The sequence below is a fragment of the Leptodactylus fuscus genome, chromosome 1, assembly GCF_031893055.1.
Source record: "Leptodactylus fuscus isolate aLepFus1 chromosome 1, aLepFus1.hap2, whole genome shotgun sequence".
In the NCBI taxonomy this organism is placed as follows: domain Eukaryota; kingdom Metazoa; phylum Chordata; class Amphibia; order Anura; family Leptodactylidae; genus Leptodactylus; species Leptodactylus fuscus.
Window position 1 is genome coordinate 6,903,421 of NC_134265.1, and position 26,274 is coordinate 6,929,694.

General features: G+C 45.1%; 1 protein-coding gene across 1 annotated transcript in view; it reads left to right on the forward strand.

Moving 5' to 3' along the window:
• The first annotated feature begins 1,494 nt into the window (after nucleotides 1-1,494).
• LOC142194060 (uncharacterized) overlaps nucleotides 1,495-26,274 on the forward strand; it is a 36,967-nt gene continuing 12,187 nt past the window's right edge. The window contains exons 1-7 of the mRNA XM_075263109.1: nucleotides 1,495-1,576; nucleotides 1,659-1,845; nucleotides 3,322-3,451; nucleotides 3,545-3,616; nucleotides 3,700-3,752; nucleotides 11,116-12,183; nucleotides 25,053-25,066. Of these exons, the coding sequence (XP_075119210.1) occupies nucleotides 1,495-1,576; nucleotides 1,659-1,845; nucleotides 3,322-3,451; nucleotides 3,545-3,616; nucleotides 3,700-3,752; nucleotides 11,116-12,183; nucleotides 25,053-25,066 (1,606 nt within the window). The remainder of the gene's footprint in view (nucleotides 1,577-1,658; nucleotides 1,846-3,321; nucleotides 3,452-3,544; nucleotides 3,617-3,699; nucleotides 3,753-11,115; nucleotides 12,184-25,052; nucleotides 25,067-26,274) is intronic.

The window sequence follows — 26,274 nt, forward strand, 5'->3', positions numbered from 1 at the left end:
AATTACTGCCCAAATGGAGAATTGGAGCTAATTTACATATAATCTTCTCAGGCGTTTATGTGGATAGAGGCCAGAAGAAGTGTTTTTTTTTAGCACAAAACGGCCATTGCCAGGGGTGTAACTAGCAAAGACTGGGCCTAACAGCAAATATTTTACTTGGGAGGCCCCCACATGGCATACCGCCTTCTTTACACACACTATAATGTCCCATACTGGTCTCTCCACATACAGCATAATGTTCCATAGCAGCCTCTGTACAGTATCATGTCCCATTGTGGCCCCAACAGTGTTCGTATAAGTATTGAAAAAAATTTCGGTTCAGCAGAACTCAAAGTTTTTGGGAGACATCATCCACAAACTATTATTATATAGATCAGCAGTGGCATAACTAGGAATGGCGGGGCCCCGTGGCGAACTTTTGAAATACCCCCTCCCCCCGACACCGAAGAGGCGCGCTCTATTATGCCACGTAGTGGCCCTTTGCACACAGTATTATATCCCATCGTGGCCCCTGTACACAGTATTATACCCCATAGTGGCCCCTGCACACAGTATTATGTCCTTCAGTGGCCCCTGCACACAGTATTATGTCCCATAGTGGCCCCTGCACACAGTATTATCCCCCATAGAGACCCCTGCACACAGTATTATCCCCCATAGTGGCCCCTGCACACAGTATTATGTCCCATATTGGCCACTGCACACAGTATTATGTCCCACTGTGGACACTCATAAACAATTATTATACTCTGGGGTCTTTTTCCCGGCATCCAAAGTAGTCCTTCTTCAATGACATCAGATATCACATGACCTGGGACGCAGGCCGGGGTCATGAGACGTCAGACGACTAGGCCGAAGCCTGCCCGGATCGTGGAGAGGTAAGTAACAGTGGTTTTATGTTTCTTACCTCTCACGGGCCGCCGATCATTATTCTCGGGGGTCCGAAAAGACCCCCGAATATAATGTTAGCAGCGGTAGCGGCTGTCACCAGGCCCCTAATGTCCCGGGCCCTGTGGCAGCTTCCTCTACTGCTACGGCGGTTCTGAATCTCATTCCGTACTATAACAGCAGATGTTGGCAAGGGGTTTAAGAGTATTTCAGGGCCAAATTGATTTCCCATACCAATGACATCCCCAGGAACCCCCTGTATGCAGTGGAATGGGCCGCTGAACTTCTACTATTACAGCAGAAATTCTAAGATGTTGCAACTTTTTAAGCATAAAAAGTACGTATTTTTACCAATAAAGTCTCACCAATCACTGAATCTGCCCCTACAGAAAAATGTTAAATAATCCAAAATAAAGTAAAATTAAAAACTTTCCTATATCTTAACAGAACAAACTCCTAAAATATAATTGTTACCTCCACATCTGGAGCTTAAAATGATCCTGATATTTAGCATACAAGGAAAAGGTCTCAAAAAGAACTGAAAATCAACAACAAAATGGGAATAAAAGGCCATCAGACACTTTTGTGTACCCGAAAAGGCAACCGATGAAAACTCCAAGTCATCCCACTCCTTCCTCCCCTCCCCCGTCCTTCCTCTATCCACACATCACGGTTATTCCCAAGGCGGGTAAGGATCACCTGCTCTGCCCTAGTTAATGGCCGATTTCCCTAATCAACACCTGATGCGAAGCTCTATGCCAAATTGATAGCCAACCGATTGAGTCAACACATGGAGGATCCTATAAATCTTGATCAGGTGGGATTTGTCCCTTATATGGAAGCCCGAGATAATACAGTAATGGCCTTCTCCGCGATCCATCACACTCAGTGTTCTCGGACTCCTATGATGCTGCTTTCTCTGGATGCGGTGAAAACTTTTGATAGAGTTGACTGGAGGTTCCTGGAGGACACCCTTATACAGATAAGTATTGCCCCACAATGCTCACCCATATTCGCTCTGAGTTGATGGTATACTCTCTTCCCCTTTCACTATTCATAGCAGTACCCGGCAAGGCTGTCCCCTATCCCCAATGCTACATGCTGTGACAATTAGGGATAACCCAGATATCCACGGTCTCCGTGTCCATGATCTGCATTTAATAATCTGAGCATGTGCAGATGATGTCCTGTAGTAATTATAAAATTAATCTTCCAAAAGCCCCGCCCCCAGGGTTTCATTACCTATGTCTGTACTCAGTAATCTCCGATCCGCCTTTCCCTTTACATGGTCCTCAAATGTGATCAAATCCCTGGGACCTGGGTGTGCAGCTTCCTACTATCTTATCTGGTACGTACTCGCTGAACTTCCTCCCGATTCTGCGCACTCTCCAGACAGATCTTGCTCACTGGGATACCAAAGGTTTTTCCTGGCTAGGTCGCACCAACCTACTGAAGATGAATGTACTCCCCCGCCTTCTCTACCTCTTTCAATCTGTCCCCATAATATTACCTAAGCATTTCCTAGCCACATTCCCGAAAATTTTCACTAGGTTTATCTGGACATCAAAGCTCCTGTAAGCCGGCTGGTTGTATAAGCCAGCCGGATATTGAGCGGCTGTGTGACCTATGCCCTTCCCCTCAAGGGGGGATTTTCCCATTCATTGGTGGCCCGGGGAGGGGGGCGTGGCCGCCCACAGGATTATCCAGGGCAGCGCTGGGCGGGGAACTTCCTTTTGAATCCCGGCCAGAGCTGGGTTGGACTTTTTTCTTTCGGGGATTCAAGGTGGCATAGAAAGGGCGCTGTTCCTGCTAGGGGGGGTCGGACCTCGTTGTAGGCTTATACCGAGATCCGGTGGCATAGTAGCAGGACCTTGGCCCTCTTTCTCAGAGATGTAGAGTACCAGCGACGTGCCCCACCGGGGGGCACACACCACAACGTTCGATGAGGAGGAGGGGAACAGGGGTTACTGCTTATGTCAGATAATATATATTTAATAAAGCTGTGGCCGACCCCACCCATTCAAAGGTAACTTGGTCCGTATTTATGTGAAGATCACACACAAGGGGTTTAGTAGAGGGGACGGGGGTTTTGGTTTGGTCTCGATAAAGGCTCAAATACGGCCGGTCTGCAAATCGTGAGAAGTACTATTGTTAGGCCCACACGGGAAAGGGGGAGAGTTTGGTGGTCCCTGGTTGCTCTAGTTACTTCATGGCCGCAGTCACAGCTCGAATTCTTGACTCCGTAATGATGGTCCTATGACCCTAGTCTTGGGCAACCCGGAATTTCCACTGTGGGTCAACCTACCCTAAGATTCCATCGGGTTATATTGGTCTCCTTCCCCACTGTGAGTTACTCGCTACGGGCCTAGACCCTGACTCCATTGCCTCTCACTTGCAGAATACCCAGCTTTCCCATTTTTATATTACTTTTAGGACGTCACATAATCTTCACAGGGCATTACTGCCTTTTGAGCGTCTGTGCTTTTCACCTAATGCTCCAAATCATACTATCTCGATTAGCTATGGCATGCTCATGGAGGATTCCGACTACCAGATTTCACGGGTAGGAAAGGGAATTGGGGTCTTGTTCTTGGCAGACACATGAACTTTGGCTCTCCAGGCGTGCCATAAGTTCTCTATATCTTGCAAGGCACAGGAAACAAACTATAAGATCCTCTCCCGATGGTACAGGTTCCCTTCTGTCCTTCATGAGGTTTACCCTTCCGCTGTAACACCGCCTGGGACACAATGGTGCACATCTGGAGGGGATCTACACTCCTAAGCCACCTTTTGGCCTCTCATATTATTCAGATGGTCACTGGCATTGCTTTGGAAGATGACCCTGCTCCTCTCTATCTTCCCCTGTAAGTTTAACAATTATAACCACAAGCTACTGGGTTTCCTATTAGTAGCGGCGAGAACCGTTATCCTTAGATTGTGGCAATCCCCAACGCCCCGAGCATAGAAAATTTGCTCACAGAATTGAAACAACGCTGTAGAGCCCACCAGCAGACGCGGCTCTTAATATTCTACTGAATTCCAGACTGTCTTCCCCTCTGTGTAATTTGATTTTCTATTTCCCCCCATTTTGTTTCTTTCTTTTCTGTATTGACATGCTGTTTGTTTGTCTTTGTTCTTGTTCCTGAATTGAGTATTTGACTCTGCTATGGTTTACGTGTCTCCCGTATGTTCATCGCTACCACCCACCTGCCATCTTTTGTTCTCCCCCCACAGGCACCAGTTATTGTTGATACCTTGTTTGACTTGTTTTTTGTGATTTGTGTGTTTTTTTATTTCTTATCTTTTATAAGCTTTTCCATATCAGGCAAGTAGGACACATGACTTTACCATGTGATCTTCCAGAGGGTTGGTTTCAGGTTGTGTCATTCATATCTGTCATGTTCTTAGGAAAAGGATGGACAGCGCTGCAAATGATTTCTTTGAGCTTGTGTATTTTATTACAACATATCAGACTCCATGTATGACAAGAAGCCGCACTGTAACTTCACAAAATCATAGAGCTTCAGTACATGATCAATAAGCAATGTTTCGGGCCGAGGACACCTTTCCTCAGGCCTGAAGTTCATATTTTTTTTTAAACTGTAATTTTTATTGAAAAATGTTTTGAAATATACAAAACAGCAAAGCATACAGAGCACAAAAACCAAAAACATGAATATGAAAGAGGGGGGAAGCTGAAAAGGGGGGGGGGGGGGTCAAAGTACAATACACGTCCCAGGGTGACCATATAGCCTGGAAAGCCTCAATGGTGTGGTTAAGTGAGGCCGTCAGATTCTCCAAACTGCGCACGTCTTTTACCTAGGCAATGAGGTCCAGGCAGGAAGGAGGAGAGATGCGCAATAAGCGCCTTAGCTGCAGTGCATAAACAAAGAAACAATGGTATTTATTCGTTATCCTACTACATTTTATTTGTTATCCTACTACATTCCAATACTTCGTTGTGTTTATTCGTTATCCGTGCGTGACGGGTGTTAGCTGTGGCGGCCAGTGCGTAGCGATTGTCACCAGTAAACAGTTCAGCATGTCTTCTCCGGCGTGGACCTGTCGCCACATGAATTCCACCAGGTATGATTGTAGGTGGTGCCTGGCTGTGCCCCGGTGCCTCTTATTTCTCCACTTCGCCAAACACCACATCCTTTAGACGGTCTGCGTGTGCGTACCCGTCTCAGGATCGACGAAATTCCGCAAATGGTTGAGAGTGGTATGTCGGTAGCCGGCTTGCCGGAGGGCCTCGGTGTCGTATCCCTTCCAGCAGTCGGAATGTAGTATGGAGTCCGGGGCCACGTGTTTCCTAATGACTGATGTCAGGGTAGAGGCACTTCTGTCCGGCACCAATTCCAGGAAACACTCTTTCGTCTCCCTGCATATTCCACCAAACACCCATTGCTGAGGTAGTACTCTGCCAACGTTGTTTTTCCTCTTTGTGAAGACGCTCTCGTCGACCTCGACTACCTTATTTGCGCCGCCTACCTGGTTTACGGAACGGCTCGCTAGTTCCACCGCACATGCCTGCCTCACGTAGTTGTTCCAATCAACAGTAGTTGTTCCTCGCACAAGGCAACTGACGTCAGATCCTTACACCAGCAGTAAGTGAAACGGAGGATCGTGACGAAAGTAAGGCGGGATCCCTCGAACCAATTACCCGACCTCAACCCGTAACTTGTACGGCACTTGGTCTTCGCGCAAATCCACCGGGCGCCGGAGGTGTTAAATCTCAAGTTCATTTGATAACCGTTGCCGCATCTCCTCTCTAACGACAATGACCCTTTCCTCTGGAAAAGCTGTACTGCGGCCTCCTCCGTACCAGGTAAATCCCATATCTTCATTTCATTCCATTCTGGGCACGAATAAGTACAACCCCCCCCCCTCCGCAGGGAGTGAACGCGTGTGAGTCAGTGCAAGACTTACACATATTCCCACCTGTTGCCCAAGGCAACCAGATTACAGATAATACTCATGAGGGAAAGTGAAAGCAGCAAGCTGATTGGTCGCTATGGTCACCTCTAATGACCGAAAATCAGTCGTCATAGTCACCACAGAGCCTCCTCAGTCGTCATAGTCACCACAGAGCCTCCGTACCGCGATGAGGCTAGAATGTAGTAGGATAACAAATAAGTACCGAAACAATTTAGAAGACTGTTTGCCAAGATGTATAGGTGGAAGATTCAGGAGGTATGTAAGAGGATCTAGCGGAACCCCACAAATAAACAAAGCGTCCGTAAGGGACTTAACCTCCAACCAGAAAGGGAGAATCCCCGGGCATTCCCAGAAAATGTGATACAAGGTGCCAACCCCCACCCCACAACGCCAACAGTGGGGAGAAATACTTGGGTTGAGAGAATGAAGTAAGGCAGGGGTATGATACCAGTGCATCAATAATTTGTATACTTTGCTACCTACACATCACACACAGCTGTGCTACATACACATCACACACACAGCTCTGCTACATACACATCACACACACAGCTCTGCTACATCACACACACAGCTCTGCTACATACACATCACACACACAGCTCTGCTACATACACGTCACACACACAGCTCTGCTACATACACGTCACACACACAGCTCTGCTACATACACGTCACACACACAGCTCTGCTACATCACACACACACAGCTGTGATACATACACATCACACACACAGCTCTGCTACATACACATCACACACTCAGCTCTGCTACATACACGTCACACACACACAGCTCTGCTACATACACGTCAAACACAGCTCTGCTACATACACACACACACAGCTCTGCTACATACACATCACACACTCAGCTCTGCTACATACACACACACACAGCTCTGCTACATACACATCACACACACAGCTCTGCTACATACACGTCACACACTCAGCTCTGCTACATACACACACAGCTCTGCTACATACACATCACACACACAGCTCTGCTACATACACGTCACACACTCAGCTCTGCTACATACACACACACAGCTCTGCTACATACACGTCACACACTCAGCTCTGTTACATACACACACACACACACAGCTCTGCTACATACACGTCAAACACAGCTCTGCTACATACACATCACACACACACAGCTCTGCTACATACACGTCACACACTCAGCTCTGTTACATACACATCACACACACAGCTCTGCTACATACACGTCACACACACACAGCTTTGCTTCATACATGTCACACACAGATAGCTCTGCAGTGACTTCTAATATCTGGTCATGTGATTCTGTGACTCCTCCCACACAGGTGACATCATCTCAGGTCCTGTGAGCAGACGGCTGCTGTACCCAAGGAGGTAAGTGCTCGCTCTCAGCCCTTCTCATACATTCAGTGGCCCCCACACACTATAATGTCCTAGTGGGTAGCACGGCTCATTCTACTAGAGCTGCTGGAGCCTCCTGGGCTGTTCCGCATCAGGTTTTGGTTCTTCCACATCCAATTTGTGTTGCAACACCCCGGGGAGCACTGAACACCCCTCAGCCAGTACGCTTGAGGCTGGTCAAATACTCCCAATGAGATTCTGTTCAGCCTATCACACACCTTATATACCCACCAAGCCGGCCCACAACAAGTCACTCCCTTCCTGAGCTACACGCTGCCGACGTCAGAAGTAGGAGGTGGTGATAATAATGGGACTCAACTCTTCTATTTATTCCATGGGATTCCGTGTAGTGATTACATTGTCTCATCTTCTCTCCATTCAGGTTCCTACAATATAGAATTCTTTCAGTATCTTCTATAGAAGAGAATATTCCTGATTGATTCATCAAGGATGGAAAGAGACAGGAACAAGATGGCGGAAAGTCTATTAAATCTCACCCTAGAGATCATCTACCAGCTTACTGGAGAGGTGAGAGATTCTGATGATGTCATCATGACATCATTCTTATCTCTAGTAATAACAGATGATATGACTGGAGAGGTGATGGACTCTGGACATGTATGTAGTGAGATTTATTAATGTGTCTCCCCATAACCAGGATTACACAGTAGTGAAGAAGACCTCTAGTGGGTGCTGTCAGGCTCCTGTGTATGAAGGATATGGAGGAACCCTGAGCCCATTCCCAGGGCCTCCACCTCACCCCCTGATACAGGAGGAGATCAATGCACAGAAGATCCTAGAACTCACCCACAAGATGCTGGAGCTGCTGACTGGAGAGGTGACACTGCTGGGAATGCTGGGACATTATACAGTAACTGGAGGGGTCGGGGTGATGACTGTATCATTGTGTTGTCAGGTTCCTATAAGGTGTCAGGATGTCGCTGTCTATTTCTCCATGGAGGAGTGGGAGTATTTAGAAGGACACAAGGATCTGTACAAGGAGGTGAAGATGGAGGACCAGCAGCCCCTCACATCAGCAGGTAATAGACATGACTATATATACATGGACTTCCATTATTTGTATGTACAGAATGAATTCAGTCCCTGTCTGTGTTTCCTACAGGTAGATCCAGTAAGAGGACAACACCGGAGAGATGTCCCAGTCCTCTTCTTCCACAGGATGATGATCAGGTAGATGGAGATATTCCCTATGATGTGTAGACGGGCTGTGAAGTCCTTGTGGTTAGTCTTGTTGTATCCAGCAGTATTATATGGTTATATACATGGGCGGTGTCATTGAGCCGCCATCTAATATGTTTATCCGGCTTCTCACAGACCTGCAGCTACTGTCAGGACATCTTTCATCTTCATGCGGATTAATGATCTAGAACATTCTCTGTGACTTCCCCATTTGTCCGGTGACTTTTACATTATTTGTTTCCCAGATTTTCCATCAGGATAAAGATGTGAGCGACATTAATGTTATACGTGTGATAATAAAGGAAGAGCCCTATGTGAGTGGTGATGAGGAGTGTGAGGAGGACATTCCTACAGGGACCCACCCAGGTGAGGAGTCACCACTATATAAAGCACAGAAGGGTCACTGATTCTATTCAGACATTGTTTAGACTATTTGTTGTTCCCCGATTCAGGTAAAATACTAATAATACCTGAATATAAATGTGATACCGCTATAGGGGGTAATAAATGTAGTATAGAATAGAACGGACAGCAGGAATATGGACTTGACATCGATGTGAACGAGGCAAATTTCTTCCTCACCGGCTGTCAGTCCTCGTGAAGGGAAAGAATTTACCAGAATTATATAGCAGATTATTTCAGGTAGCGGAAAAATAATCCTCCTGCTCAATCTTCAGGCAGATTCCACCTCAGAGCTCTATGGAAATAAATGGGAGGTGGAAAATCCGGCCTGGCCAGTAAGGAATCTGATGGAGATTCGGGGGCTGATTTGGTAAAGCAGAAAAATTATTCCGCCTACGTCCAACAGCAGCACAAGATTGGGTTATTCCTGCCCCTGTGTGCTGTTAAGACAGGTGGAAATTTTAATTAAACTAACAGATTCCCCTATAAGAGGCTGGAGAGACCTCCCCCCTGTGTTTTTTTTTTCTGCCCTGTGTGTGGACAGGTGGGGGACCCAGATCTCCCTCCCTTCTCCAAGTAACGAACCAGATCTTCTCCTGGGCAGAAAGGAACTTATCTCATTTGACAGCAGTTCATATAAAGGGACGCCTGAATGTCCTGTCGGATCGGCTGAGCAGAGGCCTCATGACATCAGGCGAGTGGTCCCTCAATCAGGACGTCTTCCCTCATCTCACCGGGGTGTGGGGTTTCCCCGAGGTTATATTCTTTAGACCTGGTAAGGGCCCTCCGAATTTATCTGGACTGAACTTCTTCTTTCAGGAGACCGTAGAATCTGTTGGTTAACACCAGTCCCTGAGTTTGTTAGTGCCCATTCCACTAGGGCAGTATCAACGTTCCGATAGACGTTCTCTCTCCTTTCACCAAATTTGCTCAGCAGCCACTTGATTTCCCACTTAACGTTTGCAAGACATTATAGATTGGACTGACGCAGTTCAGAGGCAGTTGCATTTGGCCATTCGGTCTTATCATCTACATGCCAAGAGGTCCCTCCCTAGGGGATTATACTCGCTAGTTCCCCAATCTTGTGCTGCTGTTGGACGTAGGGGGAATGGAGGATTATGTAGATAATCCGTTTTCCCTTAGTCCAATACTTGTATATATTGTTATTATACGTTATAACTAACACGGGGAGGGGGGGGGGGGAGGTTTCTCCGGCCTCTTATAGGGGAATCTGTTAGTTTAATTAAAATTTTCACCTGTCCTAACAGCACACGGGGACAGGAATACCCCACGTGTTGTGCTGCTGTTTGGACTAAGGGAAAACAGATTATCTATATAATCCTCCATTCTTCTGAATTCCTGAAGCAGCTTCTCCAAATGTCACTGTGTAAACCTCACCTTAGACCCCAATCACACTATGGAATCCGGACTAGAAGATCTGGTCTGTACATCAGTCACATTTCCCAGCCCGAACTCTGTCCACACACCAGGACTCCCCGTATCTTAGTGATCTAAGACGCTAGGAGTCCCTGCTTCCTTGTGACTCCACAGACCCTACTACATACTGTATGGGACAGCAGATCCGCGGTGAGTTCAGGCTGGGAAATCCAGCAGATGTGGTTTGGATTGTATTGTGTGTATGGGGTGTAATACAGTAAGATTTATGGCAACTTACAGTATTATTCCACATAAGTGGCCATATTTAAGCAGCCAGGGATTGTGTTCACCTCTACAGTGACCAGAGTAGTGCTGGCGTCTCCTGCCCCGCTTCATTACTATTCACTATCACTGACCTCCGTCTCATGGGAAGAATATGCAAATCTGACTTCCATGATGTAATTAGGATGCCAGTGTCTCAAGTAGGCAGACCAATAGAGGGCGCTGACTGAGAATGTGCAAGTCTATCTTCCATGATGAATTAAGAAGACAGGGTCTCAGTCAAACAAACCTGTAGAGGGCGCTCCCTTTAACATCATGCCGACCTTCTCAGAGGCCTTTGTTTGCAATGATGTTGGGATTATACCAGATACATCTTCTCAGCCAAGGACAGCTGTTTCTATGTATTTGCATCTCATCAGCTTGGCGCAGTGAGGACTGATCTTGCAGAGGTGAGAGGATTAGGTGTGCATACTTGAGGCACTGGCATCCTAATTACATCATGGAAGTCAGATTTGCATATTCTTCCCAGCACAGTGAATACTAATGAAGTAGGCCGCGCTGCCGTCGTTTGCTGCCTGTGCCACTGACATCACTTCTTCACAAGGTCTGAAGCATCTCAGGCAGCGGCAGCTCAGTGGGGAATATACTTATAAGGTTATGTTATACAATAATAGTAACATCAGTTTTCTTCTTGTCAGATGACTGTACCAGGAGCTCAGAGGGACATCTGATATCTACAGATTATAAAGCAGAGGATCATGTTATCACACAAGATCCATATGAAGAGCATGTCTTTACCCCAGATATACTCCCATCCCCTCAGGAGAAAGATCTTTCTCCTAATTCATCACAACCTGTTAAGCAAAATGAAAACTTCAGAAGGGATGTTATACATCAGAGAACTCACACAGGGGAGAAGCTATATTCATGCCCAGAATGTGGAAAATGTTTTACTTTTAAATCAGACCTTGTTGAGCATCAAATAATTCACACAGGGGAGAAGCCATATTCATGTCCAGAATGTAAGAAAAGTTTTACCTATAAATCAAACCTTGTTAATCATCAAAGAATTCACACAGGAGAGAAGCGAAATTCATGCTCAGAGTGTGGGAAATGTTTTGCTCGGAAATCACATCTTGTTGAACATCAAAAGATTCACACAGGAGAGAAACCATATTCATGCCCACAATGTGGGAAATGTTTTACTTATAAATCAGACCTTGTTAGGCATCAAATAATTCACACAGGAGAGAAGCCATATTCATGTCCAGAATGTAAGAAAAGTTTTACCTATAAATCAAACCTTGTTAATCATCAAAGAATTCACACAGGAGAGAAGCCAAATTTATGCCCAGAATGTGGGAAATGTTTTATCTCTAAAACAGAACTTGTTAAACATCAAAGAACTCACACTGGGGAGAAGACATATTCATGTCCAGAATGTGGGAAAAGTTTTATTCAGAAATCAGATCTTGTCAGACATCAAAGAATTCACACAGGGGAGAAGCCATATTCATGCTCAGAGTGTGGGAAATGTTTTGCTCGGAAATCACATCTTGTTGAACATCAAAAGATTCACACAGGAGAGAAAACATATTCATGCCCACAATGTGGGAAATGTTTTATCTCTAAAACAGAACTTGTTAAGCATCAAATAATTCACACAGGGGAGAAGCCATAGTCGTGCCTACAATGTGGTAAAATGTTTTACTTATAAATCAGACCTTGCTAGGCATCAAATAATTCACACAGGAGAGAAGCCATATTCATGTCCAGAATGTGGGAAATGTTTTATCTTTAAAACAGAACCTGTTAAACATCAAAGAACTCACACAGGAGAGAAGCCATATTCATGCCCAGTATGTAGGAAATGTTTTGCTCAGAAATCAGTTCTTGTTAGACATCAGAGAATTCATACTGCTGTGGAGGAGCAGATTTTAAGTGGATTGTCAACCTGAAGTCATTGATCCGTCTATGTATAAAGAAGGAATTTACATTCACTGTTTTTTAGATTTATTTATTTTACTTTAACCCTTTCATTTCTTCTCATGTACAGGTATGAGTGAGAATGTGAATAGTTAATACATCTCCACATACACATACGTGATGGTGATTGAGCGGGCTCAGAATCAGAACTCGTACGATCACAGTGGGAGCCCAGCTGTATCTGCGAACCAGACTCCTGTTGCAACAGTAGGGACAGTGATAGCACTGATCATCGCTGTTTAACCCTTAAGATACCGTGATCAATAGTGGCCGCAGCACCTTAAAGGGGCTCTATCAGCAAAATCATGCTGATAGAGCCCCATATTTGCGTGAATAGCCTTTAAAAAGGCTATTCAGGCACCGTAAAAGTTATATTAAACTACCCCCCCCCCCCCCGTTTTAAAATAATAACCTAAAAAAGAATGTGCTCTACTTACGGATCGTGCACGCTGGGCGGGCATTCAGGGTTTGTCTTCATCTTCATCCCCGCCTCTTCTTCCTCCGATGTCCTCCAGTCCCTTCTTCTTCCAGTGCTCGCTCGCGGACACTGATGTTAAAAAACGGCCTGGGCGCATGCGCAGTAGCACGCGGCATCTACTACGGCTACTGCGCAAGCGCCCAGGCTTTCACTGTCCGTTCGTGAGCGCTGGAGGAAGACGGGACCGGAAGACATTGGCGGAAGAAGAGATGGGGATGAAGATGAAGACACACCCTGAATGCCCGCCCAGGGTGCACGTTCGGTAAGTAGAACACATTCTTTTTTAGGTTATTATTTTAAAACTGGGGGGTAGTGTAATATAACTTTTACGGTGCCTGAATAGCCTTTTTTAAGGCTATGCACGCATATATCGGGCTCTAGCAGCCTGATTTTGCTGATGGAGCCCCTTTAAGTGTTTGTTACTGATACTGAATGCCTCGGACACCATCGGAAGCGGGTTTTAGCTGTACAGTGAGCATATTTAACCCCCAAGTGTTACTTTAATTAATTTTCCAGAAATGAATACGCAGCTCATGTTGGAAGATGAAAATGACAATTTTTTCAGGAATACGTCATTTCAGTGTGTAATATGTTATACCCGGCTTGTATCAGAGATGAATGTTCCAAATGGCTGGGATATTCACTTAACAGTTTTTGGATTTTGTGTCTCTGCTGACATAAGCTGGGTACAACATATCAGGCACTGAAATGACATATCTCTGGAAAACTTACAATTTTCTCTTTTTATTGTCAGATGTGCATTCATTTCTGGAAATGAAATTAATGTCACATTCAAAGTTTAAAAATGCTCACTACCACACTTGATGCATCCCTTGAGGGGTGTGGTGTCCAAAGTAGGGTTAGGTGTGTGCAGGTTCTATCTTACTGTCAATTCAGGGGCTCTTCAAAAGTGGCATAATGTCCAGAAACCAAACTGTGCTCCAAAAACTAAATTTAGTGCTGCTTCCCTCCTGTGCCCAAACATCAGTTTATACCCACAAATGATAGTAAGAACATTATCCTGGGTACACCAGTGTCATACATGTGGGCCTAAACTGCCATTTGGACACACAACAGGGCAGAGATGTGAAGAAGCAGTATGTGCTTTTGGACAGCTGATTTAGATTGTTGGTTATTGGACATTTGTAGAGAATCTAAAATTTCCCCTACAAAATGTGGTCACTTCTTGGGGAATTCCAATTTACTGGCTTCTCTAGGGCTCTGCAAAAACAACATGGCGTCAGGAAACCCCTCTAAATCTGTACACCAAAAGCTAAAAAGCGCCAAACTCCTTCCCTTCTGAGCTCTGCTGTGTGCCCAAACAGCAGTTTACACCCACATATATAACTTCTATCTACCCGGAATAGCCCACCAAATAGTTTTAAGAGTGCAGGTCTCTGATGACACAAACCGAGTGCAGCATATTGGGTAGAAAAATTGTATATTTCTTTAAAAATTTTAATTTTTACATTGTACATTAAACACTCTTAGGCTCAAAATGATAATACCCCTTGATTCATTCCTTGACGGGTGTAGTTTCTAAATGGGGTCACTTTTGAGGGGTTTCCATTGTATTGATACTTTAGGGCTCTGCAAATGCGACGTGGCACCTGAAAACTATTTCTGCAAAATCTGCCCTCTTTCCATTCCAAGTCCCACCATGTTCCCATACAGCAGATTATGACCACATATGGGGTATTGCTGCGTTCAGGAGAAATTGTGTAACAAACTTTGGGGAGCTTTTTCTCCCTTATCCTCTTGTAAAAATAAAAAAAAATTTGGACTAAATTGACGGTTTATTGAAAAAAAACAAACAACAAATTTTTCATTTTAATGTCCCAGTGTTAATAAAATCTGTGAAACAGCTGTAGGGTCAAACTGCTCATTATATCCCTTGATTTGTTCTGTGAGGGCTATAGTTAGGGAATAGCAAGATGATAATTCCCCAGAAGCTGCTGGTGAACCCTGGAGGAAGGGGCACAAGGGACAGTGAGCCCTAAGCTGAAGCCCCCCTCTTTCCCTTCCTATTGCCAGACCCTATCCTAGGTAATGGGTGACAACCACAAAGACAGTCCCTCCCTGAATACGTGAAACACAAAACGCAGACAAGACGAACCACAACAAAGGGAGGTCAGCTAGCCAGGGTTCGGTAACAGTAGAGTGATGCAGTGCCAAATCAGAGTCCAAAAGAATAATCAGTAGGGAAGCCAGAGGTCAAGGATCAGAATACAAGTAATTAAACAGCAAGAGATACCAGCAAGCAAGAGGCAATAACCGGCACCAGTGTGACTGTGAGCCAAGACTAAATAGGGGAGGAAGAACCCGCCCTGAACCTGATAGGAAGCAAAGCTGTCAATCACAGGCAAGACAAAATCATACACTTAATGGACAGAGGCAACATTGGCAGAAGACAGGTGTGGTGCAAATGCAATCACAGAACTAGAGCCGTGTTCACACAGTGCAAGTAAAAACTTTCAGCAGATTATCAAAATGCACACGCCTCCTGCACCGCAGCACGCGAGCAGAGGGTGGCGCAGAGGCCCGAACAGGCAGAGATGTTACAGTCCCCCCCCTTTTATGAGGGGGCACCGGACCCTCACCAGACAAACCAGTTCTAGAGGGATTCTGAGTTTTCCCTGCCTTGTATTTTGGTTCTGCTTGAACCACAGATGCTTGAGAACCAGGCAAACATTTTTTATTCACCTGGCGTTTCTGATACCACCAGGTTTTAATACCGGAGGGGCGTTCCCAACTTTTAGTAGCTGAGACCTTCTCCTCACTGACACAATCTACAGAATGTAAAGCAATACAGTGGGATGAGCACTGATCTCCCCACTCCACCAACTCCTTTTTACCCCAATCAAAAATAGGGTTATGGAGCTTCAGCCAGGGGAACCCCAAAATAACATCAGCAGAGAGATTCTCCATAACAAAAAGGCTTATGACCTCTGAATGTGTAGAACCCACTTGCAAAGAGATCAAGGGGGTTTTAAAACTGACTTTACCCCTGGCCAGTGGAGTAGAATCCGCTCCAGTAACAGACATAGGTGTGTCAAGTGGCAAAAGCTCAATGCCCAAAGATGCAACAACTGAATATTTAATAAAGTTAGCTGCAGACCCAGAGTCAACTAGGGCCTTGCCAGAAACATCTGTCCCCAGAGGACAGAGACACAGATAACAACATCCTATTGTAATTCCCCCCAAATACCTGGTTGCCTGAGTGGTTCTTCTGATTACCACTCAGGCACTGAAGTTTTTTCGCTGGTGTCAGGGGTCTGATAGAGCAGTCTCGGATGACATGACCAGAGGAACCACAGTACAGGCACAGGTTATTCCTGAGACAATGTTCTCGTCGTGTCTTGGCGTCCACAGCTCCCAGTTGCATGGGTTCCTCACCAGAAGTGATGGGAGGAAAGGTGAGTTTTTCAGGAGAGAGAGAGGAAGAGACAGAAAACTTGGAGGCAACAGGCCCTACTCTCTCTTTTAAATTTTCTCAGATCTTACGGTCAATACGGACCGCCAAAGTCATGGCCTTCTCAAGAGTCGGGGGATCTGGGTGACCAACCCAGAGCTCCTTAACACGATCACATAGCCCTTGTTTAAAGTGAGCTTTTAGCGCTGACTCACACCAACCTGTGGTTACACTGTACTTACGGAACTCAGAGCAATACTCCTCTGCAGAGCGTTTTCCCTGCCGCATGGTGAGGAGTTGAGATTCCGCAAGCGCAATGTGGTCTGGCTCAGCATAAATAGAGACCAGGGACTTAAAAATTTTTTCCACATCAACCCACTCCTCAGCCTCAGGAAGGAGTTTAAGGGCCAAAGCTTGTGGGTCCCCCTGTAAAAGAGATATAACCACTCCCACCATTTGGGCCTGAGTCACATGTGGATTAATCCAAAAATACAAGCGACAAGACTCTCTGAACGTCTCAAATTTTTCACGGTCCCCTGAGAAACGATCCGGGAGTAGCATCTTAACCCTAGGAAGGGAAGAAACAGCTGGGGATGGTGCAGCAGCCTCAGTTAGGGTCTGAATCTGTTTTGCTAGCTCAGCTACCAGGCCTGTCAATCCCTCCAACTTTGCTGCAAGGCACTGAATAGGATCCATGCATATGTGTAGGGAAACAAGGGATGTAGGTTTTTTCGGGCCGGTTATTCTGTTAGGGAATAGCCAGATGATAATTCCCCAGAAGCTGCTGGTGAACCCTGGAGGAAGGGGCACAAGGGACAGTGAGCCCTAAGCTGTAGCCCCCCCACTTTCCCTTCCTATTGCCAGACCCTATCCTAGGTAATAGGCGACAACCACGAAGACAGTCCCTCCCTGAATACTTGAAACACAAAACGCAGACAAGACGAACAACAACAAAGGGAGGTCAGCTAGCCAGGGTTCGGTAACAGTAGAGCGATGCAGTGCCAAATCAGAGTCCAAAAGAATAATCAGTAGGGAAGCCAGAGGTCAAGGATCAGAATACAAGTAATTAAACAGCAAGAGATACCAGCAAGCAAGAGGCAATAACCGGCACCAGTGTGACTGTGAGCCAAGACTAAATAGGGGAGGAAGAACCCGCCCTGAACCTGATAGGAAGGAAAGCTGTCAATCACAGGCAAGACAAAATCAAACACTTAATGGACAGAGGCACCATTGGCAGAAGACGGGTGTGGTGCAAATGCAATCACAGAACTAGAGCTGAGTTCACACAGTGCAACTAAAAACTTTAAGCAGATTATCAAACTGCAGCACGCGAGCAGAGGGTGGCGCAGAGGCCCGAACAGGCAGAGATGTTACAGCTATAGTTTTCAAAATGGGGTCACTGTTGAGGGGTTTCCACTGTATTGGTACTTTAGGGGCTCTGCTAATGCGACATGGCACCCAACATCTAATTGTCAGGATACGGAGTCGCCGCGGTCTCCTTGCTGCGCGGCGCCCCCCCCCCCCCGGGAGACGTGTTAGGAGTTCTATTGGTTGTGCTTAGGTGATTAAGGGTTAAATCTTTTCCTTGCTCTCAGTCTCCATGCCATTAGCCATCAGGTGTTTTCTCTGCTGCTATTTAAACCTCACCCAGGCATGGATCCTTGCCAGCCATTCACTTAGTGTTTCCTGGTCTCCTGCTCTGTCAGATATCCAGTCTGTGTGTCTTTCAGTCTGTTTATTGGTTTTTGTATACCCGACTTGTATTTGACTATTCCTTGTCTTCTGATTTTGTACTTTATTCGTATCTCCTGGCTTGACCTCTTTAGACAAGGCAAAAAGATTAAATCCCCGTCAAGCCAGGTGGGCTCTATTTTTCGCTAGGTTCCACTTTGTAATTACTTACCATCCCGGCTCAAAGAATACTAAGGCGGATGCCTTGTCCAGAAGTTTTGGTCTTAGTGGTAGTTCTGATGGGGAACCTGAAAATATACTTGCTCCTGGGGTGGTAGTGGCAGTTTTGACCTCGGATCTTGAAACCCGTATTCTCAACACTCAGGATGCTGCCCCTAGTGCGCTACCACCAGGTAAATTGTTTGTTCCTAGCCACCTCCGCTTGGAGCTCTTAGAGGAGATCCACTCCTCTGTTCTGGCAGGTCATCCAGGCATTGCTGATACTGGGAATCTATTATCACGTACGTATTGGTGGCCATCTTGGCAACGAGATGTAAAAAATTTTGTTCATTCTTGCGAGACCTGTGCCAGATCTAAGGTGCCCCTTCAACTTCCAGCGGGTCTTTTACATCCACTCCCGCTACCCAATAGACCCTGGTCACACATCTCCATGGATTTTATTACCGATCTCCCGTCCTCTAAAGGGAAATCGGTAATTTGGGTTGTAGTAGATCGTTTTTCCAAGATGTCCCACTTTATTGCCTTGAAAAAATTGCCTTCAGCTAAATTGTTGGCCTGGTTGTTTATCCATCACATTTTACGTCTGCATGGTATTCCTTCAAATGTGGTGTCGGACAGGGGCGTACAGTTTGTCTCCAGGTTTTGGAAAGCCTTTTGTAACAGGTTGGGAGTCTCTCTTTCTTTCTCCTCAGCCTTCCACCCAGAGACTAACGGTCAAACAGAGAGATTGAATCAATCTTTGGAACAGTACTTGAGGTGTTTTGTGTCTGATTGCCAAGATAAATGGAGTGAATATTTGCCCATGGCTGAATTTGCACTAAATAATCATGTCAACTCCTCGACTCGGTCGTCTCTTTGACTATTCCTTGTCTTCTGATTTTGTACTTTATTCGTATCTCCTGGCTTGACCTCTTGCTCGTCCGACCTCGCCTTCTCTTCTGTGTTTTTGCTGGGACTTGTCCTCCCTTGTTCCATGCTATTTTGTCTTTGGTTTTGCATTGCATTTTTACACTGTGCTTTCTGCTTAGGGGTCACCCTCGTTACTCCAGCCCCTAGCTCTTTCAGGGCCTCCTCTTCCCTGACTCTAGCCGCCTGGACAGTAGCGTAGGAGTCGTGGCAGGTGCACTTCAATTAGGAAGTGCATTGGTCTGTTTAATCTCAGATCTACAGCATAGTTATAGCTGCAGGGCCTACGACCCCTTTTGTCATTAGTTGCACAGTGTTGCTTTCCCAGCTCTGTCACTTTGCACTGCCTGACCCTGACTCCAATCCTTACACTAATCCAGTCAAATCTGCCCTCCAAAGGCCAAATAGCGCTCTTTCTATTCTGAGCCCCCCCATGTTCCCATACAGCAGTTTATAACCACAAATGAGGTATTGCCGTGTTCAGGAGAAATTGTGGAACAAACTTTGGAGAGAATTTTCTCCTTTATCCTCTTATAAAAATAATTTTTTTTGGACTAAATTGACGGTTTATTGGAAAAAAAGTAGTTTCACAATGTTAATAAAATCTGTGAAACATATCCCTTGATATGTTCTGTGGGGGGTGTAGTTTCCAAAACGGGGTCACTTTTGAAGGTTTCCATTGTCCTGGTACTTTAGGGGCTCTGCAAATGCAACATGGTACCTGAAAACTATTCCAGCAAAATCTGCCCTCCATAATCCAAATATCGCTCTTTCCATTTCAAGCCCCACCATGAAGGGGGGGGGGGTTAACCCCTTGTGAAAATGAAAAATTTGGTACTAAAGTGCCTTTCTATTAATTTTTCAATATACACATCCCAATGTTAATAAAATCTGTGAAGAGGCTGCTGGGTCAAAATGCTCACCATATGTCTTGATAAATTCTGTGAGGGGTGAAATTTCCAAAATGGGGTCAATTTTGAGGGGTTTCCTTCGTACTGGTACTTTAGGGGCTCTGCAAATGAGACATGGAACCCAAAAACTATTCCAGCAAATCTGTTTTTCATACCCCCAGTGTTGCTCCTTTCCTTCTGTGCGCTGCCATGTGCCCAAACCTAAGATTACAGCACATTTGGGGTGTTTCTGTGCTCGGGAGAAATTGTACTACAAGATGTGTTTTGCCCTTTGACTCTTTGTGTTATAAATGTGTTATTGAAAAAAAAATATGAAATGTCTAAATTTCACCTCCATATTGTTTTTATTTCTGTGAAGTGCTTAAAGGGTTAAAAAAAATGCTATTTTGAATTATATGAGGAGCGCAGTTTTGAAAATGAGGTGATTTATGGGGGTTTCTTCAGAAGTGAAGTGGTCCCTAAAAAATTAGTTTGGGAAATTGTCTTATAAATCTGGAAAATCGCTGTTACACTTGTAAGATATATAATGTCCAAAATACATTAAAGGACGATTAAAAAATGATCCGATATAAATCAGAGATATGGTGGATAATATTTATTCATGTATTTGTGTGATATGACTACCTGCTTGAAAAGCAGCGAATTTCACATTTTGAAAATTGTGATTTTTTTTCCCCTCCAAAATTTCCTATTTTTTTTAAATAAATAAATAAATATAAAAATATTTATCAATATTTCTCACTAACATGAAGTACATCGTGTCACGAGAAAACAATCTCAAAATCATTTATGTAAGTTAAATCGTCTCAAAGTTATTACTAGAGATGAGCGAATACCTTGCTCCATAGGAATGAATGGAAGCAGCCGGCGCGCGGTCGGAACTTAACCCCTTGGTGTTCAGCCGCTTCCATTCATTCCTATGGAGCAAGGTATTCGAAACTAGAGTTTCGAATACTATTCGCTCATTCAATGACTAGAACACCCGGAAGATCATATGTAAAACAGCTCTGATTCTCTATGTGGGCGGGAACCTTTTGTTTTCTCATAGACAAACATAAGTTACTGCCCAAATGGAGAATTGGAGCTAATTTACATATAATCTTCTCAGGCGTTTATGTGGATAGAGGCCAGAAGAAGTGTTTTTTTTAGCACAAAACGGCCATTGCCAGGGGTGTAACTAGCAAAGACTGGGCCTAACAGCAAATATTTTACTTGGGAGGCCCCCTCATGGCATACCGCCTTCTTTACACACACTATAATGTCCCATACTGGTCCCTCCACATACAGCATAATGTTCCATAGCAGCCTCTGTACAGTATCATGTCCCATTGTGGCCCCAACAGTGTTCGTATAAGTATTAAAAAAATTTTCGGTTCAGCAGAACTCAAAGTTTTTGGGGGACATCACCCACAAACTATTATTATATAGATCAGCAGTGGCATAACTAGGAATGGCGGGGCCCCGTGGCGAACTTTTGAAATACTCCCCTCCCCAACCCCGAAGAGGCGCGATCTATTATGCCACGTAGTGGCCCTTTGCACACAGTATTATACCCCATAGTGGCCCCTGTACACAGTATTATGTCCCTCAGTGGCCCCTGCACACAGTATTGTACCCCATAGTGGCCCCTGTACACAGTATTATGTCCCTCAGTGGCCCCTGCAACACAGTATTATACCCCATAGTGGCCCCTGCACACAGTATTATGTCCCTCAGTGGCTCCTGCACACAGTATTATGTCCCATATTGGCCACTGCACACAGTATTATGTCCCACTGTGGACACTCATAAACAATTTTACCCTGGGGTCTTTTTCCCGGCATCCAAAGTAGTCCTTCTTCAATGACATCAGATGTCACATGACCTGGGACGCAGGCCGGGGTCATGAGACGTCAGACGACTAGGCCGAAGCCTGCCCGGATCGTGGAGAGGTAAGTAACAGTGGTTTTATGTTTCTTACCTCTCACGGGCCGCCGATCATTATTCTCAGGGGTCTGAAAAGACTCCTGAATATAATGATAGTAGCGGCTGTCACCAGGCCCCTAATGTCCCGGGCCCTGTGGCAGCTTCCTCTACTGCTACGGCGGTTTTTACGCCACTGTAGATCAGAGTCCCAGAGGAGTTGACAAACATAAAAACCAGTGGCACTGAACTCTCCTGGGCTCCGCCGTCCTCCTCTTCAATGACATCACAGACGTGGTTTACACAGGCATCTTTATGTGTCTCAATGCCAGTCTGACCCACATGATGTCTGTGACGTCACTACAGAGGCCAAAGACTGCATGGGTTCACGCCGGAGCACAGGAGAGGTGAGTAACACTGGTAACGTTGGTCCTGAATCTCATTCCGTACTATTACGGCAGATGTTGGCAAGGGGTTTAAGAGTATTTCAGGGCCAAATTGATTTCCCATACCAATGACATCCCCAGGAATCCCCTGTATGCAGTGGAATGGGCCGCTGAACTTCTACTATTACAGCAGAAATTCTAAGATGTTGCAACGTAAAGTAAAACTAAAAACTTTCCTATATCTTAACAGAACAAACTCCTAAAATATAATTGTTACCTCCACATCTGGAGCTTAAAATGATCCTGATATTTAGCATACAAGGAAAAGGTCTCAAAAAGAACTGAAAATCAACAACAAAATGGGAATAAAAGGCCATCAGACACTTTTGTGTACCCGAAAAGGCAACCGATGAAAACTCCAAGTCATCCCACTCCTTCCTCCCCTCCCCCGTCCTTCCGCTATCCACACATCACAGTTATTCCCCAAGGCGGGTAAGGATCACCTGCTCTGCCCTAGTTAATGGCCAATTTCCCTAATCAACACCTGATGCGAAGCTCTATGCCAAATTGATAGCCAACCGATTGAGTCAACACATGGAGGATCCTATAAATCTTGATCAGGTGGGAATTGTCCCTTATATGGAAGCCCGAGATAATACAGTAATGGCCTTCTCCGCGATCCATCACACTCAGTGTTCTCGGACTCTTATGATGCTGCTTTCTCTGGATGCGGTGAAAACTTTTGATAGAGTTGACTGGAGGTTCCTGGAGGACACCCTTATACAGATAAGTATTGCCCCACAATGCTCACCCATACTCGCTCTGAGTTGATGGTACACTCTCTTCCCCTTTCACTATTCATAGCAGTACCCGGCAAGGCTGTCCCCTATCCCCAATGCTACATGCTGTGACAATTAGGGATAACCCAGATATCCACGGTCTCCGTGTCCATGATCTGCATTTAATAATCTGAGCATGTGCATATGATGTCCTGTAGTAATTATAAAATTAATCTTCCAAAAGCCCCGCCCCCAGGGTTTCATTACCTATGTCTGTACTCAGTAATCTCCGATCCGCCTTTCCCTTTACATGGTCCTCAAATGTGATCAAATACCTGGGCCCTGGGTGTGCAGCTTCCTACTATCTTATCTGGTACGTACTCACTGAACTTCCTCCGGATTCTGCGCACTCTCCAGACGGATCTTGCTCACTGGGATACCAAAGGTTTTTCCTGGCTAGGTCGCACCAACCTACTGAAGATGAATGTACTCCCCCGCCTTCTCTACCTCTTTCAATCTGTCCCCATAATATTACCTAAGCATTTCCTAGCCACATTCCTGAACATTTTCACTAGGTTTATCTGGACATCAAAGCTCCTGCAAATCGTGAGAAGTACTATTGTTAGGCCCACACGGGAAAGGGGGAGAGTTTGGTGGTCCCTGGTTGCTCTAGTTACTTCATGGCCGCAGTCACAGCTCCAATTCTTGACTCCTTAATGATGGTCCTATGACCCTAGTCTTGGGCAACCCGGACTTTCCTGCTGCATTTCACTCCTCTTTCCTCTCTCACACTGTGGGTCAACCTACCCTAAGATTCCATCGGGTTATATTGGTCTCTTTCCCCACTGTGAGTTACTCGCTACGAGCCTAGACCCTGACTCCATTGCCTCTCACTTGCAGAATACCCAGCTTTCCCATTTTTATATTACTTTTTTTCCGACTACAAGATTTCACGGGTAGGAAAGGGAATTGGGGTCTTGTTCTTGGCAGACACATGAACTTTGGCTCTCCAGGCGTGCCATAAGTTCTCTATATCTTGCAAGGCACAGGAAACAAACTATAAGATCCTCTCCCGATGGTACAGGTTCCCTTCTGTCCTTCATGAGGTTTACCCTTCCGCTGTAACACCGCCTGGGACACAATGGTGCACATCTGGAGGGGATCTACACTCCTAAGCCACCTTTTGGTCGGACGCCTCTCATATTATTCAGATGGTCACTGGCATTGTTTTGGAAGATGACCCTGCTCCTCTCTATCTTCCCCTGTAAGTTTAAGAATTAGGGCCCCTTCACACGGAGTAAACGCGCGTGTATTTTGGCAAAATACACGTGTAAAAATCCGACTCCCATTGACTTCAATGGCATTTTCTTTTACACGTGTAAAAAAACACGTCAAAATACACGTCAAAATACACGCGCGTTTACCTCGTGTGAAGGGGCCCTTATAACCACAAGCTACTGGGTTTCCTATTAGTAGCGGCGAGAACCGTTATCCTTAGATTGTGGCAATCCACAACGCCCCGAGCATGGAAAATTTGCTCACAGAATTGAAACAACGCTGTAGAGCCCACCAGCAGACGCGGCTCTTAATATTCTGCTGAATTCCAGACTGTCTTCCCCTCTGTGTAATTTGATTTTCTATTTCCCCCCATTTTGTTTCTTTCTTTTCTGTATTGACATGCTGTTTGTTTGTCTTTGTTCTTGTTCCTGAATTGAGTATTTGACTCTGCTATGGTTTCCGTGTCTCCCGGATGTTCATCGCTACCACCCACCTGCCATCTTTTGTTCTCCCCCCACAGGCACCAGTTATTGTTGATACCTTGTTTGACTTGTTTTTTGTGATTTGTGTGTTTTTTTTAAATTTCTTATCTTTTATAAGCTTTTCCATATCAGGCAAGTAGGACACATGACTTTACCATGTGATCTTCCAGACGGTTGGTCTCAGGTTGTGTCATTCATATCTGTCATGTTCTTAGGAAAAGGATGGACGGCACTGCAAATGATTTCTTTGATCTTGTGTATTTTATTACAACACTAGCTTTTACCCGCGACTTCGTCTGCGGTGATTTGAGAATTGGGCAGACACAGACGTGTGAAACTGTAAAAGTGCTTTAAAAAGTTTGGTGGGCTAGCAAATGAGATGTGATGTGTTATATTGTGTATGTAGTGATACAATGTGATGTGTTGTATTGTGTATGTAGTGATACAGACAATGTGATGTGTTGTATTGTGTATGTAGTGATACAGACAATGTGATGTGTTATTGGAAAGCTATATGTAAATGTGAGTGAGTAGAGTGAGGGCTACTCCTGAGGTGACAGTAAGGAGTGTGCAGGCAGGTTGAGGTAGGAAATGCCAGGCAGTGTGTGTGAGTCTATAGCTGGGGCTAGGAGTCCTGCTTTTGTGAGTCTCCTGCTAGGAAGCCATGTTGTTTAGTGGCACCAAAAGTAGCCTGTGACTCAATCCTAAGGGAAAACTATGTTTGTGGAAAATTGCACGCAAATTCGTCCAGGCGTTTTAGCGTGATTGAGGAACAAACATCCAAACTCACAAACATCCAAACACACAAACTTTCACACTTATAATATTAGTAGGATGTCGTGATACAGACAATGTGATGTGGTGTATTGTGTATGTCGTGATACAGACAATGTGATGTGTGTATTGTGTATGTCGTGATACAGACAATGTGATGTGTTGTATTGTGTATGTAGTGATACAGACAATGTGATGTGTTGTATTGTGTATGTCGTGATACAGACAATGTGATGTGTTGTATTGTGTATGTCGTGATACAGACAATGTGATGTGTTGTATTGTGTATGTCGTGATACAGACAATGTGATGTGTTGTATTGTGTATGTCGTGATACAGACAATGTGATGTGTTGTATTGTGTATGTCGTGATACAGACAATGTGATGTGTTGTAGTGTGTATGTCGTGATACAGACAATGTGATGTGTTGTAGTGTGTATGTCGTGATACAGACAATGTGATGTGTTGTATTGTGTATGTAGTGCTACAGACAATGTGATGTGTTGTATTGTGTATGTTGTGATACAGACAATGTGATGTGTTGTATTGTGTATGTCGTGATACA